Source organism: Heteronotia binoei, chromosome 6 (assembly GCF_032191835.1).
Source record: "Heteronotia binoei isolate CCM8104 ecotype False Entrance Well chromosome 6, APGP_CSIRO_Hbin_v1, whole genome shotgun sequence".
Classification (NCBI taxonomy): Eukaryota; Metazoa; Chordata; class Lepidosauria; order Squamata; family Gekkonidae; genus Heteronotia; species Heteronotia binoei.
In genome coordinates this window covers 115313064-115331725 of record NC_083228.1, presented here as the reverse complement: position 1 = coordinate 115331725, position 18662 = coordinate 115313064, and the positions used below count along the sequence as shown (strand labels likewise).

At 44.8% G+C, this 18662-nt stretch overlaps 1 protein-coding gene across 1 annotated transcript in view; it reads left to right on the top strand.

The window, feature by feature from the left end:
• Nucleotides 1-10377: 10377 nt before the first annotated feature.
• Nucleotides 10378-18662, top strand: part of LOC132574172 (caspase recruitment domain-containing protein 8-like) — a 42716-nt gene continuing 34431 nt past the window's right edge. Inside the window, exons 1-2 of the mRNA XM_060242396.1 lie at nt 10378-10436; nt 16566-16597. Coding sequence (XP_060098379.1) covers nt 10399-10436; nt 16566-16597 — 70 coding nt within the window. The 5' untranslated portion in view covers nt 10378-10398. The remainder of the gene's footprint in view (nt 10437-16565; nt 16598-18662) is intronic.

The window sequence follows — 18662 nt, the reverse complement described above, 5'->3', positions numbered from 1 at the left end:
AGCTGCGCCTTGCCAAAGGCGCGAGCCTTTGGCGCGAAAGGCTCTTGGCCTGTGGCTCTTCGCCTAGGGGCTCTCTAAGGAGCAGGAACCCAGATCCCTGGCTTCTTTGTTCTCCAAATAAGGTAAGTTCCCAATAAGGTAAGTTTAGGTAAGTTGACCCGCCAGAAGGGGAGCCACTTAAACAGCATTTAAAGAGGACTGTATATTTTAATATATATATATATACAATGAAGATAGAATGCCAGCAGGGGGTTGGGGGCTTTCCAGTGTTTTGCACTGAGTGTCACATGTATGACTATCTGCCCAAAGGACAGAAGTCTTGGGTGTGTGCTCGATGCAAGGAGCTCCTGGTCCTCAGGGAACGAGTTCGTACCCTTGAGGCCGAGGTGACTGCCCTGGAGAAGCAGAGACGGTCAGTTAGGCACTTGGGGAAGACTCTCGGGGGCGTATTAGATGAGCCCCGCTCTGAACGTAGCAGCCCCGTTGCTGCCAGAGAGCGTGAGGGTCGAGAGGGAACAGGGCACCGTGCTGAGGATAAGGGGAATGCGCCCTCAGAAGGGACCTCTTCTTCGGTCGGTGAGCGGGAATCCTTTCGCGCCAAGGAACCATCCCTGAGCAGGGGGAGAGGGGGGGTATTGGTAGTTGGTGATTCGATCATTAGGCAAGTAGACAGCCGGGTGGCGAAACCGCGTACTGACCGTATGGTGACTTGCCTGCCTGGTGCGAAGGTAGCGGACATTACGCGTGTAGTAGATAGACTGATAGACAGTGCTGGGGAGGAGCCTGTGGTCGTGGTGCATGTTGGCACCAACGATGTGGGGAAATGCAGTCGTGAGGTCCTGGAGGAAAAATTTAGGCTGCTAGGCGGGAGACTTAAGGCCAGGACCTCCAAGGTAGCCTTCTCGGAAGTGCTACCTGTTCCACGTGCAGGGCAGGAGAGACAGGCACAAATTAGAAGTCTCAATGTGTGGATGAGACGATGGTGTAAGGAGGAAGGGTTTAAGTTTGTTAGGCACTGGGATGCTTTCTGGAACAAGCGGGAGCTGTACAAAAGAGACGGTCTCCACTTGTCCCCGGATGGAACCAGGCTGCTGGCGCTTAAAATCAAAAAGGTGGCAGAGCAGTTTTTAAACTAAATCTTGGGGGAAAGCCGACAGGAGATGAAATGTCTCTGGTTCGGGAGGACTCGTCTCAAAGAGATGAAGGGTTAGCTGCTATTTTTCTACCGGGTAACGGACCGGAGTTGTCCACTGTGAAGGTGACAAACAATATGGACTGTCTGCCAGTGTCTCGAGGCGGCAGGAGGAAGGTGGCGGGCCTAGCTCGCCTGGGAAATTATAGATGTTTGTATGCAAATGCTAGAAGTGTTCAAAGTAAAATTGGTGAATTGGAATGTTTAGTGCTGGGAGAAAACATAGACATTGTGGGAATTTCAGAAACTTGGTGGAATGAGGAGAATCAGTGGGACACGGTGATTCCTGGATATAAGCTATATCGGAAGGATAGGGAGGGAAGGGTTGGAGGTGGGGTGGCTCTGTATGTCAGAGAGGATATACGGTCCAGTAAGGCTGAGATCAGAGAATTAGATTCACTTTTAGAAATGCTTTGGGTTGAAATAGAGGGCCCAAAAGGAAATTTAACTATGGGAGTTTGTTATCGCCCACCAAATCAAAAGAGAGAGGACGATTATAATATGATGGAAGGCTTAAAGATAGCGGCTAAACGTAAAAACTGTGTTGTAATAGGTGATTTTAACTACCCGCAGATTGATTGGGTCAATATGTGTTCTGGTCGAGAGAAAGAGATTGAGTTTCTTGATGCTCTCAATGACTGTGCTATGGAGCAGATGGTCTCAGAACCTACCAGGGGTGGGGCGATCCTGGATTTGGTCCTAAGTAATGCCCAAGACTTGGTGAGAGATGTAAAAGTGATTGCGCCGCTTGGGAGCAGTGACCATAATGTTATTGATTTCACCGTTTGTATAAATAGGGAGTTGTCCAAAAAGACCACCACAACCACGTTTAACTTTAAAAGGGGTAAATACACTGAGATGAGGAGGCATGTGAGGAAGAAACTGAAAGGAAAGGTACATACGGTCAAAACCCTAGAGAAAGCTTGGACGCTATTTAAAACTATAATCCTAGAAGCTCAGATAAAATACATACCACAAGTTAGGAAAGGCACAAACAGGCATAAGAAAAGGCCTGCATGGTTAACAAATAAAGTAATGGAAGCTGTAAAAGGTAAGAAGGACTCCTTTAAGCGGTGGAAAACCAGTCCAAGTGAGATTAGTAAAAGGGAACACAGGCTGTGGCAAATCAAATGCAAGACTGTGATCAGGCAGGCAAAAAGGGACTATGAGGAGCATATTGCAAAAAACATAAAGACCAACAATAAAACTTTCTTCAAATATATTAGAAGTAGGAAACCAGCCAGGGAGGCAGTGGGGCCCTTGGATGACCATGGGGTAAAAGGATTACTGAAGGAGGATAGGGAAATGGCTGAAAAGCTAAATGAATTTTTTGCCTCCGTCTTCACTGTAGAAGACGAGAACTTTTTGCCCGCCCCAGAACCACTAATTTTGGAAGGGGTGTTGAAAGACCTGAGTCAGATTGAGGTGACAAATGAGGAGGTCCTACAACTGATAGACAAATTAAAAACTAATAAGTCACCGGGTCCGGATGGCATACATCCGAGAGTTCTGAAGGAACTCAAAGTTGAACTTGTGGATCTTCTAACAAAAATCTGTAATCTTTCATTGAAATCTGCCTCCATTCCTGAGGACTGGAAGGTAGCAAATGTCACCCCCATCTTTAAAAAAGGTTCCAGAGGAGATCCGGGAAACTACAGGCCAGTCAGTCTGACTTCAATACCGGGAAAGTTGGTAGAAACCATTATCAAGGACAGAATGAGTAGGCACATTGATGAACACGGGTTATTGAGGAAGACTCAGCATGGGTTCTGCAAGGGAAGATCTTGCCTCACTAACCTGTTGCATTTCTTTGAGGGGGTGAACAAACATGTGGACAAAGGAGACCCGATAGATGTTGTTTACCTTGACTTCCAGAAAGCTTTTGATAAAGTTCCTCATCAAAGGCTCCTTAGAAAGCTTGAGAATCATGGAGTAAAAGGACAGGTCCTCTTGTGGATCAAAAACTGGCTGAGTAATAGGAAGCAGAGAGTGAGTATAAATGGGCAGTCTTCGCAGTGGAGGACGGTAAGCAGTGGGGTGCCGCAGGGCTCGGTACTGGGTCCCATGCTTTTTAACTTGTTCATAAATGATTTAGAGTTCGGAGTGAGCAGTGAAGTGGCCAAGTTTGCGGATGACACTAAATTGTTCAGGGTGGTGAGAACCAGAGAGGATTGTGAGGAACTCCAAAGGGATCTGTTCAGGCTGGGTGAGTGGGCGTCAACGTGGCAGATGCGGTTCAATGTGGCCAAGTGCAAAGTAATGCACATTGGGGCTAAGAATCCCAGCTACAAATACAAGTTGATGGGGTGTGAACTGGCAGAGACTGATCAAGAGAGAGATCTTGGGGTCATGATAGATAACTCACTGAAAGTGTCAAGACAGTGTGCGTTTGCAATAAAAAAGGCCAATGCCATGCTGGGAATTATTAGGAAGGGAATTGAAAACAAATCAGCCAGTATCATAATGCCCCTGTATAAATCGATGGTGCGGTCTCATTTGGAGTACTGTGTGCAGTTCTGGTCGCCGCACCTCAAAAAGGATATTATAGCTTTAGAGAAGGTGCAGAGAAGGGCAACTAGAATGATTAAAGGGCTGGAGCACTTTCCCTATGAAGAAAGGTTGAAACACTTGGGACTCTTTAGCTTGGAGAAACGTCGACTGCGGGGTGACATGATAGAGGTTTACAAGATAATGCATGGAATGGAGAAAGTAGAGAAAGAAGTACTTTTCTCCCTTTCTCACAATACAAGAACTCGTGGGCATTCGATGAAATTGCTGAGCAGACAGGTTAAGACGGATAAAAGGAAGTACTTCTTCACCCAAAGGGTGATTAACATGTGGAATTCACTGCCACAGGAGGTGGTGGCGGCCACAAGTATAGCCACCTTCAAGAGGGGTTTAGATAAAAATATGGAGCACAGGTCCATCAGTGGCTATTAGCCACAGTGTATGGAGCACAGGTCCATCAGTGGCTATTAGCCACAGTGTATGGAGCACAGGTCCATCAGTGGCTATTAGCCACAGTGTATGTGTGTATATAACATTTTTTGCCACTGTGTGACACAGAGTGTTGGACTTGATGGGCCGTTGGCCTGATCCAACATGGCTTCTCTTATGTTCTTATGTTCCTCATAATACATTGCTCCCAGAAAATGATTTGCCAATTGTAAATGTGGGACCCATGGGGGACTTCCATTTTTTTTGCAATGGTCAATTTAGTTGCAGTCACTAGTGTAGAAATTTTTAAAAATTCTGTTTTGGAAGCTGTAAGTCTGCCCAAATTTTTTTGAGAATATGGAAGAGAGTTCAAACATTCCTTGGGCTTCTACTCCACATCATACAGTGAGGCAGATAAACAGGCCTCTCAGTCAGGCTTACAATGGCCTAACTCACACGGTCTCCCTTTTCACCATTTACTGAAGGGGGAAAATGACTGAATCAAGTTATTGTGCATAGGGCCTGGTGGAAGGAGAAATTCACTTGCTTTCACACATATTTGGTCTGGGGTATAAACTGCTATGTGTGTGCTCACTTTAACTCCTCTAAGTTGTGACAAGTTCCAAAGGTAGTACCTTCCTGGGTTGTAGGAATGTCAGTCTCCTGATAGGACCTGGGGATTCCCTGGAATTCTAGCTCATTTTCAGACTTCAGAAATCATTTTGCATGGAGAAAATGGATGCCTTGGAGGATGGACTTTATGGCATGGTACCCAACTGAAGTCCCTGTCCTCCCCAGGCTCCTCCCCCAAATCCCCAGGAGTTTCCCAACCTGGATCTGGCAACCCTAGCCCACATCCTCTACTGATGGTCAGCAGGGACCTGGCAAACCTACTGGGTTAGTTCCCTTTTGAGGAGAGAACTGTATAGGGTCACCAGGTCCCCCTGACCACTGGCAGGGGATGGGGTGGTAGGGCTGCCAGATCCAGGTTGGAAATCTCCTGGAGATTTGGGGGTGAAGCCTGAGGAGGATAAGAATCTCAGCGAAGTACAATGTCACAGAGTCATAAGAAGAGCCCTGCTGGATCAGATCAATAGTCCATCTAGTCCAGCATCCTGTCTCACACAGTGGCCAACCAGTTCCTCTAGACCAGGAGTGTCAAACTCATTTGCTATGAGGGCCGAATCTGACATAAATTAGACCTTGCCAGGCCATGTTGAGCTGTGTCATGTGTGTACTTATTTGGATTAGGTTGCAGAGATATAAACTTTATAAAGGACACAGACAAACACAATTAAATTTTTTTTAAACCTTAAAACATGCTTAAAACATTAGCACTCATTGGTCTTAAAGGTGCTTTCTTTGCATCTCTCCCACGGGATCAGGGAACTGCACAAAGGAAGCTTTGCTCTTTCCTTCCTTCCCCAGGGGACCAGGAGGGGGAGGAACCTCAGCCAATAGAAGGAAGAGAGGCTTGGCTCAGTAGCTCTGCTATGCAATTGAGAGAGCCAGGCAAAGCAAGCTCTGCATTCTGCCCTTTCTCCCCAAGGGAGGAACCTCAGCCAATGGGGAAAATAGAGGCTTTGCTCTGCAGTTCCTGTGCAATTGAGCAAACCTGGCAAAGCAAGCTGTTATGCAGAAGGAAGCAAGAAAGAGGGAGAAGGAAGCAGACAGCAGCCAATTGCTCGAGGGCCTGATTCGGCTCCTGGGCATGTTTGACACCCCTGCTCTAGACAGCCAACAACAGGGCATAGAAGCTGGGACTTTCCCCTTATGTTGCCTCCTAGCTCTGGGGTTCAGAGGTTGAGTACCTCTGAATGTGGGGGTTCCCCTCAGTCACCATAGCTAGTAGCCATTGATAGACTTGTCCGCCATGAATCCACCTTCCAGAGCATCCATTTACTCCAGAGAAACTGATCTCTGTTGTCTGGAGATGAGCTGTAATTCTGGGGGATCCCCAGGTCCCACCTATAGGCTGGTGTACCCTAGAGCCCTAGGAAACTTATGGCATTTTTGCAATATTTAAGGCACATTGGCATTCCTTTGTTTGGACATCTGCTTAAAAAAAAAGGTAAAGGTGCGCAAGCACCAGTCATTTCCAACTCTGGAGTGACGTTGCTTTCACAACATTTTCATGGCAGACTTTTTACGGGGTGGTTTGCCATTGCCTTCCCCAGTAATCTACACTTTCCCCCCAGCAAGCTGGAAGATCTGTACCCTCAAGGTGCTTCAGCCAACTCACAGTAGACCGTCTGCTTCTCCCTCTGTCTCTGTCATGCCAGTCTCTGATGGAGGTCTTTTTACTGGTGTTGCATGAAGTATGATGTCACTTCTGGGGAAAAGCCAGAAATGATGTCAGGTTGCTCTAGGTATCACTGGAAACTCAATAGTTTTACCACAGAATTTCTGAATAAAGTTTAAGTTCAGTGCCATCAACAAAGTTTTATACTGGATATAAGTTTTGTGTGCATGCATAAGACTTCATTGGTCTTAAAGGTGCCACTTGTCTCAACCTTTGTTCTGATGTTTTAATCTAGGGCTAAACCAGGATTAAAGATCTAGTGTAAAATTGGTCTAAGTGATGAACTATGTTCTGTTTCAGAAGGAATGAAAAGTCTGAAGCATTTTCTTCATTCTATTTATACATCTGAAGCCCACACATTCCTAAATGGTGGAGATAGCAAATGTTTAAAAATAAGGGATCAATTCAAGCAAAAGATAAGCACTTCTAAATCCCTGTGATTTTTGAGATTTCTCCCAGTAAAAATTATGGCTATTTGAAACGTTCAACTTTGTCATGTCTCTTGTGATTAACTTGAGTATTGCAGAGAAGAAACCTATAATGGACATTAAACTCTTGGCTGGGGAGAAGGGAAAACTGTGAGTTTTTTTGTTTACAAACACAACAAGATTGTGATTACTTACCTCCAGGGCTTTTTTGTAGCAGGAACTCCTTTGCATATTAGGCTACCCCCTCCCCCCGATGTAGCCAATCCTCCAAGAGCTTACAGGGCTCTTCTTACAGAGCCTACTGTAAACTCTTGGAGCACTGGCTACATCAGAGGGGTGTAGCCTAATATGCAAATGAGTCCCTGCTACAAAAAAAGCCCTGCTTACCACATTTATACCCCACCTTTCTCCCCAATGTGGACTCAAAGCACTTATATCATTCTCTTCTCCTCTATTTTATCCTCACAACAACCTGGATAGGTTAGGCTGTCTCAAGGGCACCAGAAAACTTCCATGGCAGACTGAGATTTGAAACTGGGTCTCCTGGATCCTACTCTGATATTCTAGCCATTATCCTGCATTGGCTCTCTCTGTATGTCCTTTCTTGTACTTTGTAGATGCAGGTTGACTATAGGGTGATCCTTTTCTGCATCTGATCTTTGTCCTGCATAGCAAAGCCAAGAACTATCACTAAAAAAGTTCACCCAACATCTTATCTCACCAAAACATTTTTTTTCAGAACATCTAACAATGCAGTCCTATGTTGAGTTATGCCAGTTTCAGCTATTTGACATCAATGATTACTCTGCCTAGGAGGATTACACTTTGAATTTGACCACACACCAGCAAAATTATAAGATCCAGTTACCAAGTAATGTAAGAAAATATTGTGCTTAAAGAGTGGTACATTGCAGCAGCTAAACACTTCCTGTTTCCTGTGTTTCAATACAATGGTTATGTGGGAAGCCATATTCCCCAAAGACATATAAAATATTACAATATTTTCCCCAAAAACATCATAGCTGCTTCTCCCATGTGGCTTCACAGCCTACGCATGATTCCCTATATCTGCTGTGTGAACAGGAAAAGAATAACAGTGGGGTAGGAGGTTCTCTGAAGCTAATCAGTTCCAGATGTGCTTCCAAGATCTGAATTATCTTTATTGCAGACACCCTTAATAAGAAAGTAGGTAATATAGTTTAATTATATTAGGTGCTACATGTGAAATATGCAATAATATAACAGAGCAATAGACCATCTGCTAGGGTTACCAATCTCAAGGTGCCTGGAGTTCTCTCAATATTAAAACTGATATCTAGAATAAAGAGATCAGTTCCCTTATATGAATTATTATTAGTAGTAGTACTTGGTTATATATAGTCAGCCTTTCTCACTGAGACTCAAGGTGGATTACGTAGAATAAATCAAGTACAAGCAACAGGGTGGGACATTTTGCATACTTTGTGGAAAGCCAGGATAGCGTGAACCTTAACCTTGTCAGAAAGGCAATTCCATAAGAAGGGGGCCACAACAGAGGTACTTCGTTACTGTGGAGGGTCACAATTAGTATGGGCAATTATCAATTCTGCCCATTAGCAGGATGGTTCCATGTAGCAATCCTGGCTAATGGTTATTGATAAATGATCCTCCATGAGCTTGTGCAAATAGGTTCATTTACTCATTGGTCCTGAACCTACTGCCAATCCATGTCTTTACTATAACATCTTTCTCTCTCCACATTTTCCACACCAGAGCCAAATTACCACTGTAATCACAGAATCACAAGAATTGGAAAGAGTCCTATAGGCCTTCTAGTCCAACCCCTGGCTCAATGCAGGATCAGCCTAGAGCAATGGCTCCCAGCCTTTTTGGTCCCAGGGACTGGTCCCAGAGCCAGCTAGCCAACCGCGGCCCCAGGGCTGACAGGGTGGGGGAACCCAATTTGGCTGCCCCCCCAAGCCCCTGCGGCACCTCCTCCCCCCGTTTCCTCCTCCCCCCTCTGTGGCCGCCCCCTCCTGCCCTGTCACTCCTGTTTTTACCATTTAAAGCCGGAGAAGAGGCCGTGAAGTGCCTTTCAGGCTGACCTCCTCCCACCCCACTGCAAGGAGCATGGCTGTTTCAGCGGGTTGCTTGCTGCTGCGGTTTCCCCCACCAGTCGGATCAGCTGATTGGTGGGGGGGGAGGTCGGCATGAAAGGCGCTTCATGGCCCCTTCCCCGGCCTTAAAATGGTAAAAACGGGGGGGGGGGAGAGGCACTGTGGGGGGTGAGGCTGCGTGTGTGTGTGGGGGTGGCCAGGCGGCTTTGCAACCTGGTTGGAAACAGGCCATGGACCGGTATTGGTCCGCAGCCTGGGGGTTGGGGACCCCTGACCTAGAGCATCCCTGACAATTGTTTGTCCAGCTGCTGCTTAAAGACTGCCAGTGAGGGGGAGAATGCCTTCAGTCTTCAATAGCTTCAGAAATCTAACATGTTAAACATAAGAGAAGCCATGTTGGATCAGGCCAATGTCCCATCCAGCCCAACACTCTGTGTCACACAGTGGCCAAAAAAACCCAAGTGCCATCAGGAGGTCCACCAGTGGGGCTAGAAGCCCTCCCACTGTGCCCCCCGCCAAGCACCAAGCTTATATCACAGCATCTCCAAGACAGCAGAATGCACTGTTGGCCTTTAATGTTGTCCAGTTAATGCCAGTAGAGCTTCAAGATGCAATGCTAAAGAGCTTAGGGGCCACTTGTGCTTTGCTCAGATCAAGATGGGGAGTCATGTTAGTCTGCCTGTAGCAGTAGAAAAGCGCCAGAGCCCAGTAGCACCTGAAAGACTAACAAAATCTGTGGCAGGGTGTGAACTTTTTCAAGAAGTGAGCAGTGAAAGCTCTCAAATTTTGTTAGCTGTTAAGGTGCTACTGGATTCTGACAACAATGTGGGTCCTGTGAATCTAGGGGGAGGTATTAGTGAATTTCCTGCATTGTGCAGGGGGTTGGACTAGATGACCCTGGGAGGTCACTTCCAACTCAATAACTGTGACTTTTGCTCTTTTCTAAAGCCTTCCTCAGGTCTTGCAAATTGAAGACCATGGCTTGATGGAGTCAACCCATCTCCTGTTGGGGTCTCCTTCCTCTTTCCCTGCAGCCTTCAACTTCCCCAAGCATTATTGTCTTTTCATAATGTAACCAAAGTATGCCAGCCGCCTCAACTTAGTCATTTTGTCTCCCAGGGAGAGTTCAAGCTGAAGAGGAGCATTCCGTAAGGTGGGTCTTCCACGGAGGGTTGAGCTGCCGTTCGAGGCAGCGGCGCGCTCTATTCGCCTTGGAGCGCTTTCCCGGGCCTTGTGGAGCGCCGTCTCCCGCGCTCTGGTTGCCAAGTCGACGGCTGCAGCTGTATGGTTGCACGCGCTGGGTTGGGCTCGGGTTTACAATCTCTCCCCTCCCCTCTCACGTTCCCGCTCAGAGCCACACATCCGCTAAGACCTCGTTGGCGGCGGCTTGTTCAGTGTGCGAAGGAGGAGACGCGTGCCCGGCCTCATCTTTCTCTGCCCAGGATGACCAGCGGGCTGGTGTACGTGCAGGGGGACAGCTGGTAAGCAGGCGCCCGCCCAGCAGCACCTGAGCGCGCCAGAGGGAAACGATCAGCCCAGGAGCACGGCGGAGGGTTTGGGGGAAGGCGCTCTGCCCACAACAACACGCCAGGAGAGCTCCGCGTGGGCGGGCGACAGACGGTGCTGCCGCGCAGCAGGTTGGGGGGTTGGAAAGGATCGCCCTCCGCAAAGAAGGGGGCGGGGGGAAACCGAGAAAAGAAGTGCGGGCGGACCTCCTCAGCACGCGGGCAGACCCTGCGACGGGCGACCAAAGCACAACAAAAGGCGCCATTGCACGGGCGCTGAGGCGGGCGAAGGTGGAAGCTGGCACGGAGGGCCAGTGGGCGGGCAGGAGCGGCTTCCCTCAGCAGCACAAAGGATGGCTGCTGGGGATGGAGAGGAAGGGTTGCTGACACAATAGAAAGACAGTCGCTTTGCTTAGTCCGGGCTCAGGGGGTGGGAGGAGGCAAGGGAACGGCCACTCCTGCTACCCTCAGCTGGCCCAGTGAGCTGTGGCTCCCGAAACCCACTGTGTGGCTGGGCTCGCATTTTGCTCTGCTACCTGAGACAAACGCCCACCTGCAGCTAGTTGTACTGGAGAGGGAGCTTTTCTTCTGCTGTCTGTGCTTCTGTGCACAAACCCCTTTGGTTCGCCTTCAGTTCTCTTTCCTGCCCCCGTTTGTGCAGGTTTCTACACTGGGCTTTGTTTGTTTGTTTGGCAGCTTTGTGATGGGCAGAAAAGGTATCAGGTGAAACAGGTGGATTTCGGGGGTGGGGGAGACACAAAGAGGGCAAAGACGCATAGACACGTTCTTTTACCACCAGGAGAAAGGAGTTAAAGTAGTATGTGTTTATTTTTGCTTATCTGTCCACCCCCCCCCAAGTGAGTCTTGAAATAACTGGCATCCCCTTGAAGTAAGGATAGGCCATGTTCTTTTTCTTGTCTGCAAACCTGGAAGAGATGTTTGTCTTCAGAAATCTGTAAGCACATGTCCTAAGAAGTGTGAACTATAGCTGTAACAAGGACAAGGCAAACCGCAGTTACACAAAGATGAGAGGCACCAGAAACGCATATAATGATGTACCTTTTAATGAAAACAACTACTATGAAAGTATCGGGGCACAATTTGATAATTTTGCTTCCAGTGCAAAATTAGCCAATTATTGCTCTTGTGTGAGCTGTAAACTCAAATATTACTCATAGACTTTAGGACAGTGACAGTTCTTTGGCATCAGCCAGCCTACCTTTAACATGTGGACAACATTTAATGTTTACAGGGTTAGTGCAAGGCCTTCTAAGGTGGTGTACAGAAAGCATTTTAAATATCTGAAATGTACTGCATACATACAGAGGTGACCACCAGTCTTCATTATCGGCATAATATTAGTATGCAACAATGTCTTTCTTTAGAGAAGTTGGCCTGCAGCTATTATGGCTATTATACTATTCATGCACCTAAAATTGTAAGGAAATATGTCATTAGCAGCAATCAGTTCCTTGCTAAAATGCCTGCACAACATTTCCAAAACCCAAATAAAACACTGAATTGTTTCCTGGGGCCCTTCACAGCAAACAGTGGTACATCTTGAAAGACAACACCTCTTGGTGCAGGGTTCCACTTGCTGACACAATTAAGCAGCGGAAACAAGAACTAGGGTTTTTTTTTTGCTTAAGAGAGGCAAGATGCTTTTATTATGACAAGTCAGTGAAATGTGGAGGGGGTGGGGAGAGACTGATACCAAATAATGATCCAAGACTGAAGCTACTGTTATTTGGAGAAGACACTACCGGGCTAGAGAGGCAAATGGTTTGGTTTCAGTATAAGGTTGCTTTCTATTTTATAACTTATTTGTACCCTGCTCTTCCACCATGAGGACCCAATGTGGGCCTCCTCCATTTTATCCTCCCAACAACCCTGTGAGGTAGGTTGGGCTGATAGAGTATGACTGGCCCAAGCTTCCATGGCGGAGCAAGGGTTTGAACATGGGTCTCTCAGATCAATTTGTATTTATTTGTATCTCACTTTTCTCCACAGTGGGAACCCAAAGCAGCTTACATCATTCTCCTTTCCTATGTTTTATCCTCACAACAACCCTGTGAGGTAGATTAGGCTGAGGCTGTGTGACTGGACCAAGCTTCTGACACTCTAACCCCTACAACATGCTGACAAGTGTGCAATTTTTTTAAAAAAATAACAAATCTTAAGCAGAACAGGTGCTGGAAAAGGCAGAAAAACTGAATAAGCACAAGATCCATATCCATTCAGGGACTGATTATATGTGAGAAGACATTTCTAAAAATTTAAATCTAGATATGACCTTTCTCTTGGTTTATAATTCCTTTAACAGGTTTTAGCTCTGATTCACAAGTGTTGAGCATTTTTAATTTGTGTTCATGCAGATGGCTATTATACTATTCATGCTTACAATCCTTTACATTATTTCCTGCTGATCTTTATGGGGGTGGAGTGCACAAACCACTACATCCCATGACACATTATTATTGCCTTGTTTTCGCGTGAAAATTCTGTGCCTCATTCAGAAGCACAGACCCTTGTTTGATTAGTTTGGACTTTAGTCTTGCAGTTCTTTTGATTCTGTTGAAACCTTTTGCCCCCTTCCCATGAGTCTGTCTTTGCATCCATTCATGTTCTTTTAAACTTCTTGGTAACATATAAGCTATTTCACAATAGCACTTTATTATAATTCTGGCACATGCTTCCCCACCCCTGACACTGTTGGTGCACTATATACAATTTGTTATAAGTTAAGTATGGGTGGAATTGTGCAAATTCAGCAGTTATTAGGAAAGAGCTCTGCACTTTTGTTTCTGAGATAAGAAAGTCGTGTGGGTCCAGGAAATCCAATCCAGGATAGCAAGATGGAAGCATGGAATGCAGTTAAATATGATAACACTGATGATGTAAACTCATCCTGTCTCTTGCTCAGTGGTTTTCTTATGATGATGATATTGGATTTATATCCCGCCCTCCACTCCGAAGAGTCTCAGAGCAGCTCACAATCTCCTTTACCTTCTTCCCCCACAACAGACACCCTGTGAGGTGGGTGGGGCTGGAGAGGGCTCTCACAGCAGCTGCCCTTTCAAGGACAACCTCTGCCAGAGCTATGGCTGACCCAAGGCCATTCCAGCAGGTGCAAGTGGAGGAGTGGGGAATCAAACCCGGTTCTCCCAGATAAGAGTCCGCACACTTAACCACTACACCAAACTGCTCTCCAGAGCAGTCCCACAAACAGTTAACCGGAAGAAAAGGAAAACTGAATTGTAAGGCTTCCCAGTTATCAAAAAAGTGCATCTCTGAAATTTTTCTAAGGGTTAAAATTTTGTATGATACAATCTGGAATATAAAAAATTTTCAGAAAATCTGATACACAGAGGCTGTTAAGCTGAAATGCTTTCAGTAGTAAACATTCAATTATACCATGTTTTTAAGGAGGTGTTAGAAGAAAGTTCCTCCAACCTCTTCTTAAATTGCAATTCATTTTTTACATTAATTTTAAAAGTAAAAGGACATAAGTAAAGCACTGTTAAATCAATTTCCGATCACTATAGTTTAAATCTAGAAATTTTGATTACAAGTTTTCTGTGAGAACAGTGGTTTATGACTGAAAAGGAAACCCTGTTGCATCATTCTAAGAGATGAATTGTATCTTTGTCTAACATTGAGCCTGTGCTGCCCTAGGCAATACTTTGCAGCAGGCAATAACAGGAGATGCTAATTCTGACTACATTACTTTGACCCTGTTAATAATTAATCTTTGCTGTAAAGTTGACAAATGCATTTTCCTGTACAGTTATGATAAGAATTGGGAAAAAGTGACTTGTGTCAACAGTGAGTAGAATGACTGAGAGAGGATTTTGTTGCTCTTCAAGAATAAGTATATAAATATTTTAAATAAATAAACAGCTCTTCTGATTTGCCCCAAACCATTTTGCATAAATAATCTGTAAAACAGAAAGCCATAAAACAATATGTTGTTTTGCAGAAAACTTATGATGACCTCTCATGGGGTTTTCAAGGCAAGAGACTTCAGAGGTAGTTTGCCACTGCTTGCTTCTGCATCATGCCCCTGGTATTCCTTGGTGGCCTGCCATGCAAATACTAACCTTAGCTTCTGAGATCTGATGAGATCAGGCTAGACTGGGGTAGCCAGGTCAGGGCTAATTAACATGTAGTCAGCATTTGTTCATATTCCTTAAAAACAGTAGCTTTTACTAGGGCTTCCTTTGTAGGCATGCCAGCCTCTGAGGGATGTGTATGCTGGGAATCCCTTGGAATTACAGCTCCAGACTACAGAGATCAATCCCTGTGGAGAAAATGGATGCTTTGGGGAATGTACTCTATGGCATTGTGCCCTACTAAGGTCCCTACTATCCTCCTCAGGCACAACCCCCACAATTAGGGTTATCAGGTCATACCTTTGTGCTACTGGGGGATTTGTGGGACAATCCTGAAGTGGGCGGGGACATTGCATGATGTCCCCAATGTGATGATGTCACACAGAAATAATGTCATCCCATGAGGGACGACGCGTGGCAATGCTTTGCTTTTGGGGCAAAGCTCTATGGTAAAATTGCCCTCAAATTGTAGAGTTTTGCCCCAAAAGCAGAACATTACCACACAATGTTCTCAAATGTGATGATGGCACTTCGCCGTGGCATCATCACATTGGGGATGTTGCCATGTGACGTTGGTGTTTGGGGGCAGGGTTTCCCTTGCCAGTCAGCTGACTGGTGGCAGGCAGAAGCCCTGAAAAGCGGAATCCCCAGCTGGGTAATGGGAACCCTACCTCTAATCTCTATGAGTTTCCCAGCATGGAGCTGGCAGCCTTACCTTGCCACCTGCTGCCAGAGACCTGGCACCCCTATTTATTCGTCAAAAACAAATTATCCAAACATCTTGTAAATAGTTCTGTCTTGTTCCTTCTGCGAAGCATCAGCAGTTTACATAACTTCCACAGAACTGAGCTGCCACCAAAAAAGCCCCTTATTCAGATTGACTTTAGAAGAACAAACATCTCTGCTGTAATGAGTGTAGCATTTTCAAGGACATGTACTGGGAGAGGTGTTCTAGTAGGTATGAGGGGCACAGGCAGTAAAGAGCTTCAATGAGTAAAACCAACACCTTAGTATGAATTCAGAAATTCATCAGCATCCAGTGGACAAGTTCATAAAACTCAGTAATGCAGATTATTCTTCTCAGGCCCAATCAACAGCCAGACTGATGCCTTTTGTAATAATTGGGATTGCCAAGCTTTCTTCAAGAGCAGCGCCATGTACAATGTATTACAGTAATCTAGCCTTGCAGTTACAGTGGCATGAACCAACATAGGTAGATTGGGTTAATCCAAGAGAAGGCATGGTTTCTGAATTAGGTGTAATTGAAACAAACCTTTCCTAGTAACAATGGCAGCCTTCTTTGCCATCTGACAGGGCTTTTTTTTTGTAGCAGGAACTCCTTTGCATATTAGGCCACACACCCCTGATGTAGCCAAGCCTCCAAGAGTTTACAGGGTTCTTTGTACAGGGTCTACTGTGAGCTCCAGGAGGATTGGCTACATTGGGATGTGTGGCCTAATATGCAAAGAAGTTTCTGCTACAAAAAAAGCCCTGCTTCTGTAAGGCTGGGTCCAAGAATAACCTCTAACTCTTGACTATGTCCATCAAGGCAAATTATTTCATCCACATAAACCATTCTTACACCCTAGCTTAGTAGCCTCAGGGTATTATCTGCACTTGCATGTGTGTAGAAACACTGCACACTAGTTTATCATCACTATAGAGTTGACACGTTAGTTCTTTATTGTATCGTGATCCCATGCGGGAGCTGAGCCAGAAGACCCAAAAAGAATCACAATGTACTCAGTACTACATTTATAATCTTAGCCTGGATTTTTGAAGAAATTTCGTTGTTGCAGATTATTTTGTACCTTGTGTCACCTTCATTAACTTTTTTATTTTGAGAATAATTTTTTTTTAATTTTGGGAATAATTTTTTTTTAATTTTGGGAATAATTTTTAATTTTTAAAAAAATCTATCTAATGGTGCTACAAGGGAGGTTATTTTTTAGTTCTTCTGTAATAAAAACTGCTTAAAATTTTTGTCTTTCAGTGATTCTGGTATTGCAACCTTGGAAGAAAAAGGTAATTCATTTTTCAAAGCGTACAGAATTATTATTTTTTTGGAGGTAGATTTGTTTTTTGAGATATGGAAAAGGATCTTCAATGTACTAATTTTGTAATAAATTTAAGGGCTATGAAAATTTGATTTTGATTTTCCTAACTTTCCATTAGTGCCAAAAGGTCAGTTATGTGTTCCTTTCAATTGAACTGATTTTTGAAAAATATTACTCAAAAAATAACCCTGTTGACTTCAGAATGGCTATGTTTGGACTGTATGCTTCCAGGTCTAGAAAAGCTTAGTGTTCTATACATAAAGATTCTTGTTGCTTCAATGTATTTATTCAGCATTTCAAGTTGAAATTGTATACTATTGCAGTTTTCATTATTTATTCATAGTTATTGTTGTTGTTGCAGTCTCCAGTTGCGGCCTGGAGATCTCCTATTACAACTGATCTCCAGGGGGAAAAGTTGTTTGCCCGGAGAAAATGATTGCTCTGGATTGTGGGTTCTGTGGCATTGTAACTTGCTGAGGTGCCTCCCCTTTCCAAACTGCACCTTCTCCAGGTTCCAGCCCCCCAAATCTCCAGGACCCAGATACTGGCAATCCCAGTCATTATACAGCCTAAAACCCTGTAATATCAATTATTTCAGAAATCTGAACCTGCCACCCCCTGTTTTAGAGCCACATAATTGGACCTTTATCCAACATCCACTTTATATACCATCTTTTTAAAGCTTTGTTGTGAAATAAGTATCCTGATGTTTTTCTAGAATTACAACTTATCTCCAGGCTACAGAGGTCACTTCCCCTGGAGAAAATGGCAGCTTTGGAGAATGGACTCTGTGGTGAGGTCCCTCTCCCCCCCAAACCCTGTCCTCCCTGGGCCCTTCTCCCCCCCAAAAAAGATCTCCAGGTATTTATCAATCTAGAGCCGGCAATCCTAAATTTTATATTTAATTAAATCATTTTATAAAATATAAACAAATATACTCATCAATCTTCCATCTGTAACCAGTCATATTGGAAAATACCATCAATTGGCTTATTTCTTTCAATTGTTATTTAATATTGGATTGATGTTTCATGATTTTTTTATGGTTGGGAAACTCCTGGAGATTTGGGAGTGGAGCCTGGGGAGGACAGGGACCTCAGTGGGGCACAATGCCATAGTGTCCACCCTTCAAAGCATTCATTTTCTCCAGGGGAGATGAGCTATAATTACAGGGGATCCTCAAATCCCACTGGGAGGCTGGCATCCCTAACATAAGCATTTGTCAGATTCTTTGGTTTCTGATCACTAGAATTCCCAACCAGCAAGTATCTGGGCTTTGACCAGACAGGTTTTCAGAACCTTCTTATAGCAACAAGAAATTTGCTTCATATAGAACAGCAAAGAAGAAAGTTTGCAAAACTCCATGATAATTTCCACATTTCAACATGTTCTCACATTAGTGTACAATACATAACCTCAATAATAGGGTTTGGCTGTCTGTGCATCATATTAAGGTATTAGTTACACTTTCACTTTATAGATCCAGGCGGGAAGCTGTGTTGGTCTGAAGAAATAGAACAAAGCAGGAGTCCAGAGCACCTTTAAGACCAACAAAATTTTATTCAGAATGTAAACTTTCATGTGCATGCACACTTCTTCAAACGAGGATTGACATACAGTGAACAAAGCTACATATAGCTAGTGGGCAGTGGTTTAGCATGCAAAGTGGTACAAAGTTAAAATCCAATGGCATTAAAGGTGCTACTGGACTCCTACTTTGACTTTATGCCAACAAAGATTATATGTTTCAACACAAGCATGACACTAAAACCAAGCTTAGCACTGTTTTGAGCAAGACAGGTGTCATAAGAACATAAGAAAAGCCATGTTGGATCAGGCCAATGGCCCATCCAGTCCAACACTCTGTGTCACACAGTGGCCGAATATACACATACACACACACACTGTGGCTAATAGCCACTGATGCACCTCTGCTCCATATTTTTATCTAACCTCCTCTTGAAGCTGGCTATGCTTGTAGCCGCCACCACCTCCTGTGGCAGTGAATTCCACATGTTAATCACCCTTTGGGT